Source organism: Epinephelus fuscoguttatus, linkage group LG1 (assembly GCF_011397635.1).
Source record: "Epinephelus fuscoguttatus linkage group LG1, E.fuscoguttatus.final_Chr_v1".
Taxonomy (NCBI): Eukaryota; Metazoa; Chordata; class Actinopteri; order Perciformes; family Serranidae; genus Epinephelus; species Epinephelus fuscoguttatus.
Genome location: NC_064752.1, coordinates 32740207 through 32755866, shown reverse-complemented (window position 1 = coordinate 32755866; position 15660 = coordinate 32740207). Strand labels below are relative to the sequence as shown.

Below are 15660 nucleotides of genomic sequence, written 5' to 3'. Positions count from 1 at the left end.
TGCAGCAGTTTGAATGAAAAATGTGTTGATGTTTTCACAGCACTATAAAACAGATATTAGAGAAAGAATTATAATGTATCATATAAAGTAAAAAGGCTTTTTGCTAATTTTTTAAAAGATGTCTTTCATGTAAAAGACAGTTATGTTTAAGGTTGTTTCATAAATAAGTATTATTGAATTTGTGCTCTGTCAAAGGTAGTGTAATAAGGACTAGATGACTTTAAAACTGTTCATTTATTTTTATATATATAATGTAGATTTTTGTGTTTCCCTGGCACAAAATAGAAATAAATAACAACAAACAAACCAAAAAGAAATACTAACATAAAAAAACAAACCAAAAAACCCCCTAAAACATTTGCTTTTGGCATATTTGTCATTTTAAACATTGGTCATTGGTCCAGAATTTCAAAATCAGCGTATCCCTAGTTTAATAAGAAAGTTAATTTGTACATTTTATTGTTTTTGTACAATGTCATGTATTATTTTAATGTTTTCGTTGTCCTCTGAACTACTTAATTTGTATTTTCTTTATTCGTACTGATCATTGATTTAAATAATTACTATAACACATGTAGCCTACAACACTGTCCTTCTGGCTTAACTTTTCCACACGAGGTCAAAAGCTCAGCAAGTGTTTCATTATTTCGTTGGCAAACGACGCCTCTGCACAAAGTCATCGTTCCTAGGTACCAACTTTTAATGAATCACCAACTTCTCCAATACAGCGATTGTAACGTAACGTGTGTAGGCTCGCGTGTACGTCAGCACACGCGGGAAAGGGTACGCTCTGTTTAGCGAAGGGTCGCGTCACGCCCACCACCAGACTGACTGGCACGAGGGGGACTACAAATACGAGCGAGATAACGGCGAGGACTGACACAGTATTCCTCTCTGAGCAGGAGATTCACTGAAAGCACAGTTTCATCCAAGAACACAGCAGCAGACATGGCTCAAGGTAAGTTCTACACTGAATACTTTTATTTTTAAGCAGACCTGTTATAAACTGCCGGTGATATTTAGGATACATAACTTGTGGAAACTATTTTCAAACTAATATAAATAGTCAGGTCATAGTTTATAACTAGATAAATGTTTAAAAATACATGCACGTTTATTCACAGTGTTATAATCTGCATGGGGGCTATTTATTCCACAGTCAGTTCCCCAAGGATTTTGTTGTAATGAATTCTTCCCACTATTTCCTAATATGGATATTAATGCAGCTTTAAATGTAACTCACTCTGTGTGTATTTTTGATGCTGTGCAGTTTGTCTAGCCACTTATTGATGAGTTAATGACAAGGCAGGGCAAACTTTCACTAAGTCTAGGACACTGTAGCATGCTTTAGAGAGGTGTCTGCTAATAACAAAGGTGAATAAAGTTACCACAGTCTGCACATGCCATCACCTGGTGCTAGCTGGTTTCAAAGCTGCAGGAGAAACTTAGTCAAATAGACATTCATCAGAGTTCTGAAGACCAATGCATCCAAAAAATGTTTCACCCTCATGTTTGAGCAGACGATTGTTGCCCCGGGACCCTTATAATAGCAGCTGAGAGCAGCTGTGGAGCCGGAGACAGTCACAGTGCCGCTCTCTTTACAGGCACACACACACCACCCTACACATAGTTTACATTTACACCCTTGTGAAGACATTCAAAACTTCCCAAACAAGAAAAATAGTCGAACTTTCAGTGTCGGCAAAATGTTTAACATGCCAGAAATATCTGAGGACGGCTGTTGGACATTTTATGGCAGAAAATGCATACACTTTCTGTTGTAGGTTGTGTTTTTATCTCTAAACCTGTGAGCTGGAACGGGCTAGTTCAAAGTGATAATAGAAATGCATTTGCTTTTTGCCATATTTAATCGTCATAATCACAGGATGTTAGTAAGATGTGTATTAGAGGAACCAGCTACACCAATAAAAATATGAGCAAGGCTTACATCACTGCAGAACTTGCAGGTAGAATACACAGCACATATTCAAACCAGTGTTGCCTGTTTTCCAGCTGTTGGAAGTTAACAAAGCATTTCCTTGAATCTGAAAGTGTCCGTGATGGAGCTCTGAAGTCAGCATGGGTGTTACCTGCAAGACTAAGAACTCCTTTCAGGGGAGTTTGCTCATATTTTTTCTCGGACTAAAATAGTGTTTACTGTACTAGTTGACACCAGCTAGTTCTAGTTTTAATGTCCTTATTAGGCTTATACCGGCCTCAGTGTGGTTTTACTGGGACAGTCCGTCTGTGTGTGGTGTGGGTCATGGTTGGTAAAGTGGGACAGAAGCGTGGGAGTGTACAGCATGTGAGGGTTAGAGAGGTTGGCAGGGTTGTGGCTGTGGAATCTCTGCCCATGCATTTCATATTAGAGCATTGTGCTGCTGCAAGTTACGTAACCCCTACATAATAAATGTATTCAGTTTGGCTTTACATCACATGAATACCATCTGCTATACCACAACTGCTTCACCTTGAACGACACATGCTGTTGCATTGTGGTTTGGGGAAAAATAAAATTCATTCGCTTACATGTCAGTTATGGGGCCACAAAGACCCCCAAATTACAACAGAAAGCAAGACGTCAGTGTCCCATTGCACCGTTCGCCTGTTGTTTCTGGAGGTTTTGGGTCTCGGACAGTCATATGTTTTTAATCTATGTAATGGTTTTCACATTCTGCATGCTGACGATCTGTTTTATTGGACTCTCACCATGAGGTACGAGTACAGTACAATTAGTCTTTCTTCAAAAGGCAAAGGACCCAAGTGAGATATTTCTTTCCCCTGATGGTCCCTCAATAAACTGTTAAATTGCATCGCTGCTCCAATGCAATGCAGATATGTATTTGATGTTTGCACAGATCAAATGTGAGCTAAATGACTGAAGCATATGCACAGGCTGAGGAGCAAATCCCTCATAATCCTCTGACAGCTGTCCCAGAATAGGTGGCGTTGCATCCTTAAGGCATTTGCCCCCAATTACTAACACTAACATGTCTTTAATTAGGAACTGAACCAAGGTCAAGATCAGTAAAACATCAGAGCTGAGACAGACACTCAGGAATGACAGACTTCACGTAAAACAGCAGGAAGTCTTTACAGCTTAGTCTCTTTGTTTATTCAAGTCTCGCCTCGCCTTGACACTTCCACCCCATGCTTGTTTCCAGGGCTTTTCTTAACACCAAGGGCTAATATATGGGGAGAGGTGAACCTCCTGACATGTCATGGAGCAGGAGGACCGTGGAGGCATTATATAGGGCGACCCTTACTTTTCCTACAAACAGGAAATCAAAGGGTGGGATTCGCTTAGTCACAACGGGCCCTGGAGAGAAGGAGCGGTTGTGTGTTTGCACATTTCACAAGGACCGACTCTCTGTCTGTGTTTACCTCTTGTTAAACCAATACAGAAATCCCCGTGAAGCTAAATGATGTTACCATAAATGACTGCGAGTGTCCCGCGGTTGACCGTTTCAGTCCAAAGTCCACAGAATTGGCGGTGGCTTTGAAGATCACACAAACAAAACCTTGTCTTTTTTTAATCACTCAGGAAAATAAAGTTAGAATAAAAGTCAGTTTATTGAAATTAGCAACATGTAGGAGAGCAGTTCACTTGTAGAAAATACAAAAAACACATTCACAGCCATAAGAAGAAATCTAGGCTAGTTAACCACAGATTTGATGTTATTTTGCTGCAAGTCTGCAATAAAAAAGTTAGTGTTGGGCCTTATAAATTCTATTAAATATCCCTCACCCTACACACAGCTATACGTTTTACAACTTGCACTTCATTAAAAAAATGTTGTGGCATTAAAAGTGCTCCATAAACATATACACTATCCTCTTATTAAATTAAAACAAGGTCCAATAGTGCTAAAAGACTTCTATAAGTAGATGTACATGTCCTACACGTTTTAATGAATACAAAGACATACCATACCATTTTATGCATCTGTTGCAGAAAAAAATAATGACTGTAAATACCTTAAAGCTTTAAATACTGTGACATACTGACTAAGACAAATTTTCTTTCTTTTCTTTTTTCTTTCTCAAGGTACAGGCACATTGAAACGATAGATATTTCGTCTACATGATGATTGATCTGCATCTATGTTGTACATTTCAGAGACAGACAATAAATATCTTTTAATCAAGTCTTTTTTAAAATGCCCCCTCTTCTCTTAAGGTCTGGACATTGACCGCTGGAACCTGGAGTGCGAGTTCAACAACACGGACCATCGCACTGATCTCAACGGCATAGATAGTCTGATTGTAAGGAGGGGCCAACCTTTCTCCATCAGCCTGTACCTTCGCTCTGGAAGCTACCAACCAGGAGTCACCTCTCTTGATTTCGTTGCAGAGACAGGTACGACTCATTCTTCATCTTTTTATTTTGACATCTTTTTGAACCACATAGAAGTGTAGGCTCACAGTCACTAGTGCTTTATGCAGTGTGTTCATGTGTTCTCTGAATATTTATGTACATTTCAGTATGATAGTCATTTGAACTGCATCAAAAAATTTGGAGAAGTTTATAACCACCACTCTCACTTTCCTCTGATTCAGGAAGTTGGGTTCATGCTTGAACCCACTGTGTGTTTGTACAGACATTGCTTTCTTTGCGACCTATTGTGATTTCAAAGATGAGAGAGGGGAAAGGAGCAGGAATGCTGGTGGAAAGGAAAAGGAAGTCATTTTCCCTTGCTCACTTTCCAGTGATGCCGCAACTGGCTTTCACAATGAGCGCCCTTACAGTAGCTGTAAGATGTTCTGTTGTGTTTTCCATTGTTAGCCTCGGCTCCTCCCTTACTGTTCTGCAGGTGTTAATGGACTTTACTGTTATTGTTGGGAACCCCAGATACTGTATCCTTACACACTTGCTGACAGACTACCCCGTAAACACTGCAAACCATCTGTCTCTTCTCCTCAGTTGGTATTTGGATAACCTTCTCATGTATGTATGGAGTATGATAAGACAGCTGTTACTTGCCATCAAATCCGACTGTTTAAACAGGAAGTGTTGCTTGCCAACAGGAAAGCATGTGTATAATCACAGATAACATTATCAAAGTTTGAAACTTAAGTGTATACTAATGGATTGGAGTAGGACCCTTAATCCCACCCGTTCAGAGGGAGGCCAGATGCCCTCGGTTTAGTTGGCTGTACCGGGCGGAGGATGAAAAAGAACTGACTGTTTGGACTGGAGGAGCGATATCTCCAATACTCAGCAACTCACAACAAACATTCTAGACTGATAAATAGCACTGCTTGTAAGAGGTGAAATACATCTTTCTGATTCTGAGATAAACTGTCCCTTTAATTTCCTGTAACTTACCAGACTTACCAGAATCCGAACTGAGGGAGACTTGAGTCCCAAACAATTTTGGTCATAATTAGGTGCCATTACACAGTAATGCTGTTGATGCGTGAGAGCAGATTACTGGCATGTTTGAACTAAATTAAGGCATGGTTGAGAAAACAGTGAAAATGTACCCTGTGTGTTTCCAATCCCCTGACACATCTGTTTCAGCAAGTTCCCTTGGCTTTTTTCCCCTCATGTAATCTCAGGGCTCTGAACATATTCTCTGTTACATGCAGGTCCTCAACCATCTGAACAGTATGGCACCAGGGCCTCCTTCGGTCTGTCTGCCAACGTTGACACTTCCCGCTGGAGCGCTGCTGTCACCAGTCCCCCTGGGGACATGGTGGCCCTGTCCATCTGCTCTCCCCCTGATGCGCCCATAGGCCGCTACACCCTGACCCTGGGGCGGTCAGGGAGGATTGAGTTCATCCTGCTCTTTAACCCTTGGTGCCCAGGTGGGTAAACAGACCATACGTCAAGCTGTCATGTAGTAGATCTTGTGTAGCGATCGTCAGCTACAAAGTGCTTTGATGATCATGTTTCATTCTAGAGTGGGCTTATGACAGGAGCTATTCAGGGGCAGTGCTGAGGAGATTATACAGAGGGGTGGTAGTTGTATAGTTTAATAATTATTGGAGATTTCTAAAAAATAGTTAAACATTTTGGGAAATGTGTTAAGTGTTTTTTCGCCGTTCTTTGCTGTACCACTCCCATATCTTTTCGGTTAATATGAGGCTACACCAAGCAACCAGTTAGTGTAACTGAGCATAAAGAATGGGAACAGAGGGAAACAACTAGCCTGGCTCTGCCTGAGGGTAACGAAACCTGGCTACCAGCACCGCTAAAACTTACTTATAAACATGTTATAACTCATATATTTAATCCAAACAAAATCAGGTTTTTATCAGCTTATTTCTTGGCCTGGAATACTAACTTCTTGAGGCCCTCTCATCACTGTGAGGAAGGGCTGGGTGATATAACAAAAATCCAAAACCACACTTGTGACCAAATACCTCGATATAAATATTGCGACAGTATTGTAGGGTTGACTATTGGTGTTTTCACAAAATATTTACACGATGAGATTTTTGATAAATAATCATAAGTGAGGTGGATACAATGACCAACTGAGTAAAAGCAAATAAAACGACAGGTGAAACAGTCTGTTAAGTTCACTTCACTGTGATGCAGCCTTTAAAACCAGGAAAAGACAGCAATTACAATATTACAATATCCAAAATCTAAGATGGGATAATATCGGTTTATTTACCCCTACTGTGAGGATGCCAGGCAACCAGCAAATAGAGAGCTAACAATACAGGTGTCGGTAGGCTGATTTTGTTACCTTTACACAGCCAGGTTAGATGTCTCCTCCCCCTGCCTCCTGTCTTTATACTAAGGTAAGTTAATCAGGTTTTGGCTGTAGTTTAATATTGAACACACAGATATGAGATTAATATTAATCTTATATAACTCTTGGCAAGAGAATGAATAAGCATGTTTCCCAAAATAAAAAACGACTCTTTTACACCAGTGTTTCTCAAATGGGATTTTGTGATAACTATAGATTATTGCTGCAATATACAACTGGGCCTATTCATAAAGTTATGAATACATTTTATTGGACTGTATCAGTATGTTGCATTCACCCATTTCCTAATAAAGAGGCAAACTCTGGCTAAAAAGTGTAATCTTATTGAATTTAACTGAAAAAACCTTCACAGGGAACCTATTTGTTGCTGTTCACGTTTGGGAATTATGAGTGTGTGACACATCAAAAGCCCTGATTGGCAGCCAGTGTGAGGGATGATAACATTTAAAAGGAGAAAGCCGTGAGAGGGACAATGGATCGCTTTATTGTACGGAGCAAATTACAACAAAGCACCAGTGAAGACGATCTACCACTGAAAGAAGAGAGGAGAAACTGTCAGGAGGCAGTATCATGCTACCTGTCTTATTTTTTCTTATTTCTGTTGTCTGATGTCATGATAAGAGTCATAACACACATTATAAAAGTGATTGTGCACAGATATATATACACAGGTGTGCCTTGACATGTTGGCTCACCCTTTGGCACAAAAAGTTTGAGAACCACTGCTTTCAAAGTTTCAAACTTTATGAGAATGCAATGAATAAACTTCATCATCTGCAGGATGAGAATATATGTGTTTTTGCCAAAGAAATAAAGACCAGTAGGACACTTAGGACATGTACTAGGACATTCATGGAATTGTTTATGATGTCCCTCTGCAACAGGAGATGCAGTGTATCTGGACAATGAGCAGAGTTTGGCAGAGTATGTCCTTTCTCAGGATGGAATCATCTTTCGAGGCAGCTACAAACATCCCATCCCTACTCCCTGGAACTTTGGCCAGGTACCAACACCAACACTTCATCTTACACCCATAGTCCACCAGGCGAGCCAACATTGTGCCAGACTGGTGAAGGAGTTTAAATCATGCTTATTCTGATAACAGGAAGAGGTCCATTTATCAAGTGATTTATGATGAGTTACATAAGTACAAACAGGCTGTAATTTCCAAACATTTGACATTGAAATTAACTGAGGTATTTATATCTGACAGGGTCTGATAAAGTGAGAGGACTGTTATCGTTCCCAGCCTTTTTACTTTGATATCCGATACAGTTTGATTAGCCAGGCATTAGCAGTGCATTACGTGTGCATCTGTTGAGCTTTACAGCACGGCAGAGTTACACAGCTAACTCGCTATATGTTTGCACCTGTTACTTGTTGAAATGTTTTTATGGAAGACATGTTTAACCCTGGATCTCGCTTTTGATTATTTTTCCACCTCTATATTTGTATCAGTGACCGACAACTAATCAGCAGTAACATTTTTTTCCCATCTAGTTTGAAAGTGGAATCCTGGACATCTGTCTGAGGATTTTGGATATGAATCCGAAATGTTTGAGAAATCCTGGCAAGGACTGCTCAGGGAGGAGAAATCCCATCTATGTTTCCAGAGTGCTTAGTGCCATGGCAAGTCCATCCTCTTTACTCTTTTTATTTGCGTAGATAAGCGTATGCGTGTGATAATACTGATGCTTCAGACTAAACCTAAATCAGCTAAATTCCACACTTTTTTTCTTTGTCTGTTAGGTGAACTGTAATGACGACAAAGGGGTGGTGATGGGAAGATGGAAAGATGGCTATGAAGGAGGTGTCAGCCCCATGTTCTGGAGGGGCAGTGTGGAGATTCTGCGCAACTGGGACACCCAAGCCTGTCAGCCTGTTCGCTACGGACAGTGCTGGGTGTTTGCTGCAGTGGCCTGTTCAAGTAAGATAGGACGTGGTGGAGCCTGGTGGCCTATCACTGGAAAACACACTTCATTTGTCTCAGACAGACACGACATAACACCATATATGTAAACGCACAGTTACAATATACATCTTGCTCCTCCTCTTAGTATCGCAGCACTCATGTAGGTTATTTTTATACCATGTTAGTTTCCAGAGCCCTTGGCATCCCCTGCCGAGTTGTCACCAACTACCTGTCAGCCCATGACAACAACGGTGACCTGGTGATTCACCGCTATGTCAATGAAAATGGAGAACCCAGTCACCCTACAGAAATGATCTGGTAAGAACTGTATTTAATACTACAGTAGGAGGCAGGTTTGTGTAGTCATGTGGTAACATTACATATTCTGAAGCATAAAGGTATATTAAAATACATTACAAGGAGGGATATTTGCTTTTTGAGTTGACTGTGAATTATTTGAAAGTGAGTATAAAACCCTCTGGAGACTACTTAAGCTGTATATGTGTTCTCTTCCTCTTTGAAATGTGGCATACACAAAAAAATGCAGTGCTAACCAACATGTTTTCTTCATTTTGGGTCTTTTGGATTTTAATGTATGTGCTGTACCTCAAATATGCCGATATGACCGTAAATTTATTCAGTAAAGTACACTCAGCACGCAGATCTCTGCAAGGCAGCTGCCTGAGCTGACCATGACCGCTCTAAACAAAACAGGCGGCACAGCTGCACCCAGAGAAATTGTCTCTTCTGGTTATAGTTACCTTACAGTCAAGATGGCAGAGAAGATAACAAAACTGCTTTTTTTTTTGTTTTTCAATCTCATATTATGCTTAACTTCAGTGGATCATAACCAATGAATTAATCTTTTTTTTTTTGAATAAACCTTTATTTAACCAGAAAAACCTCTGGAGACTTTTCAAGAGCGTCCTGGCCACAACAGGCAAAGTTATGGACAGAAGAGACAGAATAAAAATACAGAATAAAAATGTAAAGCTCTAAAACAAGCAATATAAAACACTAAGATAAGATTACTACAAAGAAAAGCCAAAAAGTATCAACCATAAAAATGCAAAAACGGCAACTACACGGGTCTACGTCATTGGTCCGACAGCCCATTGGTCCGACGTCCCATTAGTCCGACGGTCCGCGGTGCTGAACGGCTCCCGGCGGGCGTATTTCTACCTTGATGGTGCGCCGCGACCGGCTCTGGGTCAGCTGGGAAAGGCTTGAGGCAGAGCAGGCTTCTGGCTTATGGTGGTTTTTGTGCCTAAACCTAACCAGACCTTAACCACAGGGCATCATGATGATTTCGGAACGGACTTCGGAACAATGAGTTTAATATGGTCGGAACAATGGGATGTCGGACCAATGGGCTGTCGGACCAATGGGCAGTTCCCCAACTACACATGATTACAGAGACCAGTTATGATACGCTGTGACATTAGCCTATAGAAGATTGTGTACGAAAATCCTGCAACAGTGCTTTGAAACAGCCAAGAGGAAACAATTAGTGCAACTTTAAGTCCTTCTGCAGGAGATTCTACATTTAAGGAGCTGCATACACAAATGCTTGGTTGCCAGACTCTGTACATACAGACCATAAAACATGTTTTGTGAACAGAGAGTATAGCCATTTTCAATTTTTTGCTTATTGAAGTCTGCCACTCTCGAAATCTGTCATTTTTTGAGTTACAACAAAGGCCAAAATGTGGCCTGTAACAGATGGTTAGGCTTCTTGTGTTAACTCTAACCAATTGCTGTTAAAGACTTGTGCCCGTTACCAGCTGGGTAGGGTCGAAGAGTCAGCAGTCAGTGACGGTATAAAACAGCCAATCAAACAGGTTTTTCAACAATTGTGAATCCCCACAATCATGAGAGATTCTTGAGCATAAGTGTGCACACAAAGTATTGAGCTGATTTGTCCAGAAGTATGCGGACAAACAGATACACTCTCACACGCACACATGATCCCCCCCAGATTCACGCCTGGTGGAGATAATGAAAAATTTCGAAGGGAATACACTGAACACTATTTTACAGATGCACGTCCAATTGCTGTAGTTTTGAACATCCTCCTGTTTTGTCATATTGACTACGATTTGACCTCACAGTAGAGATTTACACAGTAGAGGTTTGTTTGTGACTAAACTAAAGTCAACCAGTTTACTGCGTTTTTTTAATGGCATCAAGTGCAATAAGCAGATGTCTTTATTAAAGTGCCAAAACAGGTGCATCCAGTGTAGGAATCCAGCTGATGGTGTGTTTACATTTGTAGGAATTATCACTGCTGGGTGGAGAACTGGATGACCAGGCCGGACCTTAAACCTGACTTTAATGGCTGGCAGGCCAGTGACCCCACACCTCAGGAGAAAAGTGAAGGTAACAAACACGCTGCATCGATAAACCCATGAGGCCATTTTATATTTAATGGTAAATCCTCAACAAGTTTGTTTCTGCATTTTCCCATTCTCCTTAGGAGTGTACTGCTGCGGCCCCATCCCTGTCAGGGCCATCAAGCAGGGCGAGCTCATGTTCAAGTATGATGCACCGTTTGTCTTTGCTGAGGTCAACGCTGATGTCGTCACCATCATGAAGAAAAAAGATGGCAGCACAGCAAGGGTCAGTAGCGCTACTATGGTGGGCCAGAAGATCAGCACAAAGAGTGTGGGCAGTGACGCCAGAGAGGACATCACTCATCTCTACAAGTACCCTGAAGGTAGAGAGCACTGCTGGATACACTGTACATGAAGATAATCCTGACTTAACATCACTAGAGTTGGTCCTTACCATAAATAGTGTATGTTATTATAAGACAGTATGAAACATGACCATATATACATGCAAAGCTCCTCTGCATACCAGCAGGTCACAACAAGGGCCCCTGCTGCGTAAATTCCCTGTCAGTATTTGTGTTACTCTTAATGTAGTTGTTTAAAAAGGGTCAGGCTTATGCTACTTTACTAATACAGACTATTTGTCATGTTAAATATGTAGGAACTGATTATTTTGGATGGCAGACACTTGTCAAATTTAAGACTTTTGTGTTTAAGTTTTTGCTTTTTCTTCCTTTCATATATCCAGGGTCTAATGAAGAGCGGGAGACTTTCAAGAAGGCCAATCACCAAAACAAGCTGCTCCAGCAGCAGCAAAACCAAGGCCTACACCTCACCATCAAGGTCACATCAGACATGAGGAAGGGCTGCGACTTTGACGTGTTTGCCGTGGTCACAAACAACACGCAAAGCGACAAGAAGTGCCGCCTGGTGTTTGGATCTTGCGCTGTGACCTACAACGGGGTTCTGGGGCCGAATTGTGGTTTTAAAGACCTGCTCAATGTTGAGCTGTCACCAGGAGGAGGTGAGCCAGGTCGCAATGTTGTGTTCACATGTTCATGCTGCACTCGACTTTTTCTGTGAGTACTGAACATATTGTATGTGTTCTTCTAGAGAGGAGAGTCCCACTGAGGCTGAACTACTCTAAGTATGGTGGAGCAATCACTGAGGACAACTTAATCCGTCTAGCAGCTCTTTTGGTGGACTACTCCACTGGAGACGCAACGCTGGCAGTGAGAAGCATCGTGTTGGATAATCCTGAAATCAAAGTCAGAGTAAGTACGATGACCTGCAACAACAACAACTTCCAAAAAACGTACTTATGTAATGTCTAATTAAAGGAGCAGTGTGTAGGATTCATAGGATCTAGTGGCATCTTGTGATGGGGATTGCAGACTGCAACCAGCTGAAACTTCTCCCATGGGCCAATCTTGAACTCCCGGTTAGAATTCAGAGGTCTCTTCCTCTCTCAAACAAACAGACCAAGTTACAAATCAGTAGCCCCTTTTATACTGCCAGATTTTCCACGAATGTTGGGCCGTTTTGCCTGCAAGCTGTGAGCGTTTAGACACACAGAGCTGGATTGGCGAGTTGATCCGAGGTGCCCAATTTTCCGCCTCATAGGGTAGTCATTGGCGGAACCCTTTTAGTTTAAAAAGACAGAGGCAGCCTTCCACAACGGGAGGGGCTGTTGAAGACTTGTGGGAGGAGCTGTTGATGATGCCACACGTGCGAGCCACTGGCGGTGGATAAACAGGAAACAGCTGATAGCAGGAATTAGTGAGCAGCTAGTAGCAAGAGAGAAACGTAAACCTGGGTCTCGCTTCGCCTCCACAGTGCATTCACTTCTATTGAGGAAGGAGCTGTATGCACAAGTAAAATAGAATAACTCACTGAATTTTCAACTGATTTTCACGCGGTTTGGTTTGTTGCAAACGGCACACATGTAGTTATGATACAGGATGCTTTCTATTTCCCTTTTCAATCGACTGTTTTTATTGTTTTAAATTGTGTCTTGTTGCTTTTAATGTCTCTGTAAAGCACTTTGAATTACCTTGTGTTGAATTGTGCTATACAAATAAACTTGCCTTGCCTTGCCTAGCACACCTTTGTGCACATATTCACTTTTCCACCAGCTGTGCTGCAAATATCCCCTGCTGCTCATCCTTCTGTATCTTTTTTCAAATTATCTTGACCACAGTCCCATTTTCATGGTTATAATACCAATACCAAAATTAATTTCAGTGTTTATGTAAATACTGAAAATGTTTTTTACTACTTTTGAGGGATCACAGCAGTCAGTGTAATAAGAATAACTTTACTAATCCCCGAAAAGAAAATTTCAAAGAAGTTTGTAAGATCATCTATTTAACAAAGATTTATTAAGTCTGATGGCTGTGGGTATAAAAGAGAGTGGGTGTGAGAAATAAACTCTATCAACAATAGAGCTTTTTCTTTATTAAAATATATTAATAAATTTATTAATATGCTATACTTTGTTTTGTATTGTGTATATTGTGTTTATACAGTGTATATATATGTGTGTGTGTATATCTATATCTATCTATATATCTATATAACTATATATACATATATATATATATATATATATATATATATATATATATATATATACATATATACATATATATTCTATATATATATATATATATATATATATATATATATATGTTATATAGTTATATATATATAACTATATATATACTATACACTAAAGAAAATGTACGTACTCTCTCTAAATCTAACACACTGGACCGTTAAATGCAAATTCAAAGTCAAAACCAGTAATGAAATTTAGTAATTAGAGATATATAAGTAAAAACAATGGGCCAAGATGATCTTAAAAGCCCAGTTTCAGCTGTGCCATACCACACAAGCTCTCTCATATCATGGTTACATCAGTGCAGGATTACAGTACTGGAACACCAACACCTGTTCCCACAGTTTGTATAAACAAAGCCTGGCCCAAGCAAAATTGTACCGTACTTACAGTGAGACTGTCATGAAGTAACACCTAAATGTGACTGTGTTCTCTAGATCCTGGGTGAACCAAAGGAGAATCGGAAGCTGGCTGCAGAGATCACCCTCAAAAACCCTCTGCCAGAGACGCTGGACAACTGCTGCTTCAGCATCGAGGGGGCCAACCTCACTGGAGGACGCGTCATCTCTGAGAGGTTGTATGAGTCTCTCCTTATCCAGCTAGAAAATATTACTCCTTACTCACACAGATCGCCAACTGAACTGTCGTAAATTAGACACTGTAAAAGTCAATTATTTAAACATTTTCCCTTCAATACGGGCCTCCTTTGGGCTTTTAAAAATCATCAAATGAGTGTAATGGAAATGTTTTTTTTTTTTTTAGTTTGACTTCCAAACTGTGAGATATGTGTTATTTTGTTTTAATATTTGTTGCCCTGGTCATCCAGATGTCTGGCTGGATGCGCCCCTGTTTAGTCATGACAGGAGCCCAATTGTAAAGAAGGGATTTACTGGAGCAGACATAACATTTACACAGAATTCACTTAATGAAATACCATTTGGGTGGCTTGTTATTGCTCAACAGTAATCTGTCTGTGATTTTATTTGTATATTTTGATCTCATTCAGTGAGTAAAGAAAGGAGTAGTCAATCAATTACTTCAATTCTGACTGCATGATGCATTTCCATTTTCTCTGGAGCGTAAAAAAGAAGAAAAATGAAACTGTTATGAAAGCATGCTCATTTTTTATACCCTTCAGTCCTCTGCTGAGTTCCAACACTGCAGCTCCATTCACATCACCTCCATAAATAGTCAAAACTGTCATGAGACGAACGATATGTCAGTGATAATTGATCGTCTAAATATTTATGCAATCAGAGTGATAAATCCGTCCCTGTGTGTGTCTCAAACTTTAATATTTAAATATTTATCCTCCAGGCTGGACTCCTCAGTGGGACCCGGGGATGATGCCAAGGTGAAAATTTACTTCACTCCCACCCATTCTGGGCTGAGAAAGCTGGTGGTTGACTTCGACAGCAACAAGTTGTGCCACGTCAAGGGCTACAGAAACGTCATCATTGGAAAATAAAGCCTGGCAACCGTGTTTTTCAGAACTGTTAACTCATTAGCCATCTAAAGATAAGCGAATGCACCTGCTTTTGCACAGTATTTATACATAAAACGCTTCTATTTGAATGCTTTAGAATCTCACTGTATATTCCTGATTGCTTCATTTATATCTGTTTTTATTCAGAGCCATAGATATTTAAATGTGAACACCTTGTACTCAATGAGGCTGATCAAACCTGTGCATGCAAAACTTTGAACAGAATACATACTGTGATCTGAAGTGAGGCTTTGTATTTTGAGTACTATGTACTATTTTTATATTTTTAATGCTACAGTTAAAAGACTTACACGTCTTGTTTTGTGAGAATCGTTCAAACAGTCACAATGTCAATCTTTGGACCTTGTTGGACAAAATGTGTTTGACTGAGAGCGCAAATGCAATGATTTTTCATTTGCAATGGGACAATCGTCCTTTTGTACATTTTACCAACAACAAAGATAATGAGGGATCTGGCGTGGTGTTTGTTGTTTCAATCATGACTGTATTATCTACTGAAGAGTTCAAGTTAGACAAAATGGTTCAGCAGCAGAGTATGGACATCATGTCCTCACACAGCA

At 40.3% G+C, this 15660-nt stretch overlaps 1 protein-coding gene across 1 annotated transcript; it reads left to right on the top strand.

The window, feature by feature from the left end:
* Positions 1-804: 804 nt before the first annotated feature.
* tgm2b (transglutaminase 2b) lies at positions 805-15409 on the top strand. Its single transcript, XM_049590604.1, has 13 exons — positions 805-958; positions 4181-4360; positions 5593-5811; positions 7613-7731; positions 8229-8357; positions 8478-8655; positions 8826-8958; positions 10916-11019; positions 11117-11356; positions 11722-11997; positions 12087-12247; positions 14031-14167; positions 14911-15409. Exons 1-13 carry the CDS (start codon positions 949-951, stop codon positions 15059-15061), a joined length of 2037 nt encoding a protein of 678 aa, XP_049446561.1. The 5' UTR covers positions 805-948; the 3' UTR covers positions 15062-15409.
* The last annotated feature ends 251 nt before the right edge of the window (positions 15410-15660 follow it).

Coding starts and splice junctions, on each gene's coding strand:
- tgm2b (XM_049590604.1), top strand. Junction 7,732..8,228: donor CTCCCTGGAACTTTGGCCAG/GTACCAACACCA, acceptor TTTCCCATCTAG/TTTGAAAGTGGAATCCTGGA. Junction 11,357..11,721: donor TCTCTACAAGTACCCTGAAG/GTAGAGAGCACT, acceptor TCATATATCCAG/GGTCTAATGAAGAGCGGGAG.